At 45.5% G+C, this 5,044-nt stretch overlaps 1 protein-coding gene across 1 annotated transcript in view; it reads left to right on the forward strand.

Moving 5' to 3' along the window:
* The first annotated feature begins 1,976 nt into the window (after positions 1–1,976).
* The window catches only part of CHST2 (carbohydrate (N-acetylglucosamine-6-O) sulfotransferase 2), a 6,707-nt gene continuing 3,639 nt past the window's right edge, over positions 1,977–5,044 (forward strand). Inside the window, exons 1-3 of the mRNA XM_010568427.1 lie at positions 1,977–2,021; positions 3,456–3,639; positions 4,015–4,891. Coding sequence (XP_010566729.1) covers positions 1,977–2,021; positions 3,456–3,639; positions 4,015–4,891 — 1,106 coding nt within the window. The remainder of the gene's footprint in view (positions 2,022–3,455; positions 3,640–4,014; positions 4,892–5,044) is intronic.

Raw genomic sequence — 5,044 nt, forward strand, 5'->3', positions numbered from 1 at the left:
TACCAAAATACAGTCTTAAACAAATTCATAGATCTCCAAGTTTGGGCAGCTACTCAATTTTATATAAATTTTGTTCACATTTTGTGATCTGTAACTTTAGCTTTTAGGTTTAGTGCTTTAGTTTTAAGGATCTCACTTCTGAGCAGTGTTTGATGAATTCAGCATCTACATTTATCCTGAATAGATTAGGCTAGATACAGGAGTTTTTAATCAACACCCAGAAGTTATCACACGCTAGGTGTGTAACAGCTTAAACCTCCATCTTTCATCCAAAACTGATTTGTTTTAAAAGATAAAGTCTTGCTGAAGTTTGACTTCAGGAAAAACTTCTTCACCTTGTGCCCACTCCATCCTTGTGAACATGAGAAAGGTGAGTCTTAACGCATAAAAAAAATCAAGTCGGGAAGTATTCTGGTAAGGATCAAATCTTTTGTAGCCCCATCACTTAAACAAAGGGATATTGGGGGGGGGGGAATCTTGAAGAATTCTGGCTGGGGCGGTATCCCTTTGGGGGAGGAGAAATCATTCAACTAGTCAGGATTTGGGTTGTCTAAATATTACATGTAAAAATCATAAATATAATTACAAAATATAAAAAACTAACAAAATATTTAAGCATTAAATGCAAAAAATGAGGGTTTTTTTCCTCATAGTTTGAATTGGGGAATTTTAATTACAGTTGCTTCATTTATACATTGCTCACTGCAGAGTTTGAGGTAAACACAGCCACCTCATTTATATATCTGAGGGATGACTGGGTTGTAGTGTGTAACTACCTGCACAGGGAAAGATAACATTCTTTTCTGCACTATCGAAGCAAACAAGAGATAACGTTTAAAAAGTGAAGCTGGCCTAGAAGTGTTGGGGGGTTTAATTTTATTTGTTAATGGTGAATTTTACTTCTCAAGGAAAGGAAAGTTTTAGTATTTGACATAAGTCATCTATTATATTGAAACTCATGAGCCTAAATTAGACTGGCATGAAGTAAAATAGAGGGTGGAAAATGTACACTGAAGTATCTGAACAAGTTTGTGAAGGGGCTGTATCTGTTCAGCTGCAGAATGTTCCTCTTTCACACACTTACTGTGGCTCTTATCACTTAAGTTTTTATTCTTTTGGGTTTGCACATAAGCAAGATGGTAAGACCATGCAGAGCCTGAACCGCCTGCTGAGATACCCTCTACTCGCTCTCCAAACTAGGTTCCAGAGACTAAGCAAAACACTTTACCCTAGAAATTATTTGAAAAGATACAAAATAACTGCTTCACCACAATGCTGACTTTAATTCAGTTTTCAATTGGCTACAGTAGTATTTAAACCCATGGTTAAAATCAAGCAAATGCTTAAGTTTTTCACTGACCTTGGGCTCTATTTCATGGTAGTTTCTTTAAGTCTGGAGGCAGCTGTAAAAATCACAGAGGTAGCTTTGCAAGTGGGATGACTTATCAGTCCTCTTTGGTGAGGATCTTGTCCCCTGGAAGTCTTGTTACAAAACCCTGCCCCATCACTTTCTTTTATATTTTTTTAATCTATGATAGTCTATATATCTTCTCTTTACTTCAGTGCAAAAAACCAAGAGAAGTTCTGAACTGACAGCTGCCTGATGGTTTTTGTTAGCACTTGGAAAGAGACAATTGATTCGTTGGTGCAATCTCTGTACATTTTTACAAATCTGCCTTTTAAGCTTGAGGGGTGTGTGTGAACCTTTCAGCTACTTGTGGGAATTAAAATTACTGTAACAGTCCATTGCTCTGGTTGTGCACACTGCCATGCCTTCCCAAATAGCTGATACCTGCCAGCCTGCAGCATAGCCGAGAACTCACCCTTATGGCTGTTGATGATGACTGTTGGCCAGCTTGCCTGGCTGCACTCTTACTCTCGAAGATCAGCAAATACTTCAAATCACAATCTGCAGAAAAAAAAAAAAAAACAAAATTCAGAATCCATTTAAGGAGAGTTCTTCGTATACAATGACTATGGCCCAAACCAGTGTGCCTCGGCTTCATCAACAGATCTGCAGAGTGAGTGATGGGGTTTTTGCCATGTTTGTAATACTTTGCATCAGATGTGTAGATGATTAAAAAACAAACAAACAAACAAACCAAACTTGCTGTGAATTGAAAGTTGGCTTCATAAATCTTTTCCGTATAAACTTATTAAATTTTCATTGATATTGAGTTGCTTAAAGTGATAACTTGACTACCAGGTCTGAAACTTGTTCTGGGAGGATCGAATATTGCAGCTGCACTGAACCTGATTGATTTCAGTTGGGTTCTGCATGGGTGCTTGAGTCCACCTGCACAGAATAAATACATATATAACTCCAGTTTTGAAAAATAAGATTCCATTTTGCAGCGTGTAGGTCAAATTAAAGAGCTGCTCGGACCCATGTTTTCCTAGGTAGAGGTGGAGCAGTATAATGAAGGCAGTGTTACTGTCAGTATTTGTACACTCACTGATTCAGAGAGATGTAACCGCTGTGTAACAGCAGGGAAGGTGCAGAATCCAATTACAGCTTTTAATGTTTGGGTTTAGTGATTAGTTTTGCCATTTCAAATGTTATACTTGCAGTTCATGTTTGCTTATCTTTATTTGTTACTTGCTAAATTTTAATTTGTGTAAGAACTGGAGATGGCTTTGTAGGTTTTTTTACAAAATTTCATACCTGTCTTTAACTAAGTAAAATGGAAAGAAGGGATTAATTTGAACTTCATGGAATTTTACTGATTTTTCACTGCTATGAATTGTTTTTGCTCCCTGTAGTGTCTGTCCTTTATGGCATTAGTGCTGCAGTACAATATTGGTGGGGGATACTCTTTTATGACTTATAGTGCCTACTGCTGTTGTTATTCATCATTTAATATAGCCTAATTGACTCTATTACAGACCATTCCAAAATTAAAACTAAACACTTCTGCTTTAGCTGGGTGAAGGTCACTTCATCTTTAGTGAGCATGTAAAGCCAAATAAATATTTGATCCATACCTTTATAAAAGGGATATAAGCAGAGGTCATTTTGTATGTGAAGAACTCAAGGATTAGGACTAAAGAATAAAATAACTGCAAGAGTTTTATGCTGCAGCGTGCTTCCGAGGTATATCCTTTTTCATGATATACTATGTTTCAAAAGTGACAAGTCAATTGTTTTAAGCTCATCAGGTTTAAACCTTGCATTTATTTTGCCAACTAGATACAAATTATTTTTGCCGAATGTGGCTTTAAATGCTTCCTCTGGAGTGCTGTAGGTAAAAAATGGCTTCCCCTTCCCCCTCGCTGTTTGATGAAATACAGACTTTTCTCAAATATTTAGTAGTTGTTTTAATTCTGCTATTAACAAGTTACTTCTGTATGAAAAGTCACAGTAACATTTTAATAGTGCTGTCAGAGTCGCTGGCAGCTTGTGAAGCGCGTCCCCTGACTTGTGCCCTGTGGTTTGATCGCTGCATCTCACACAGGACAGCGTGGGGGTGGATGTAGTGTCTCAGAGCAGGGGTTCGCTCCCCGCGCCCCTCGCGCTGCCACCCAGCCCTGCGGAGCTTCGTGGCTTGGAGGAGCGAGCAGGGAAGGGTGGTCCCTTCCTGCTGTGGATGTTACCCTCCACTGTGGGGCTGGAAGGGGCTTATAAGCTTTTCTGTAGAGGTAGCTTGGCTGTTAATATCCCCGTAGAAACTCTGGAAGGAGTACAGAAATCCTTTTGATAAGGGATATAAAGTTTGCTTATACATTTTGCTCCTTCACCCTCTTGTGCTGTTTTCTTCTCTTTTTTTTAAAGAGTGCTACCAGGCAAGATGCCCACCAGCTGAATTTAGCCACTCTGTGAGTGTAAAAGCGTGTGCTGTAGTGTCGGATCTGTGCCATCCAGAAAATAAATGTCCCAGCAAAAATTTCTGTCAGTGTCATCCATCGTGGAGGGATGGGTCTGTGTCTGAGCCAGGTGCAGCCCTCCAACAGCTCAAACCTACCACCTGCCCTATATATATCTCTATCTCTGGGCCATATATATCCCGTGAATAGTGGGAAAGGCTGCTCTGTTGTCCCTCGGGGCAAGGGGGGAACCTCTGAGAGAATGCCTCGACACAGCAGTCACTGGGCATTGCCCAAAGCCCGGCGCAGTTGGGAAGCCTGTGACCCCACGAGCGCGCCGTCCACGCCGGACTCGCTCAGTGCTGGTCTGGGGCTGTGCGTCGGCTTTCAAGTACCTGCGCTTACCTTACGCTTCGTGCAACGCTGTGGCTACAAAGCACAGAAGCTACGGCACCGTCTTTCCAGTAGGCGATAGCCGCTGCGGGGCGGCGAGTTCGCGGGTACGGCGCCGGCCGGCTGCCGAGTCGGGCGGCTGGCGTGGGAGGGCGGCTGCAGCGGGGGCCGGGGCCGAGGCAGCGCCTGCTCTCGGTTCTCACCGAGCAAAGGCGGCGGGGCCGGCACCCACCCTCTCCTCGCTTCTCCCTCGCGGCAAACTCGCCTGCCTTCGCGCCGAGGGAACCGGCCGCTCGGGCTGGGGACCGGCGACCAGCGGCACTGGCCGGGGGCCGCAGCAGCGGCGCGGGGGCAGGTCCGCCCGGGGCCGCAGCGCGCTGCGCGGGGCGGCTCGTCAGCCGAACGGCGTCGGCCCGCGGGGACCGGCGGGCACCCGCAGGCTGCGGAGCGGCGGGGTGGTGGTGGCGGCAATAAAACTGGCGTTAAGGGCTGAGGGAAGATCCAGCTCGGGGGCTTTGACGTTTCTGGGGAAGTTACCGGAGCACCTCCGAGAAACCCGAGTTTCCGCAAGAGTCACGGTAACGAGGGCGGGGGCCGGAGCTGGGACCCTACCCGTTTCGGGCATTTTATGGGTCCCCCGCCCCGCCTTGTTTTTCCCGTTTCCCGTTACCGGCGCAGCTTCACTGTCCGAGGTGTAACTGGTGACGGAGCCTGCGCCCCCGGGGCAGGGCTGACGGAAAGCCACCGCAAGAAGGGAGCAACTTTGAACGGCGCCCCTCGCGCACCGGCGTTTCAGACCCGGGCGGGCCGGGGCCGGGTGCCGTAACCGCCTGGCCGTCGCCGGGGG

This window comes from Haliaeetus leucocephalus, unplaced genomic scaffold (genome assembly GCF_000737465.1).
Source record: "Haliaeetus leucocephalus isolate CR32 unplaced genomic scaffold, Haliaeetus_leucocephalus-4.0 Scaffold240, whole genome shotgun sequence".
Lineage (NCBI taxonomy): Eukaryota > Metazoa > Chordata > Aves > Accipitriformes > Accipitridae > Haliaeetus > Haliaeetus leucocephalus.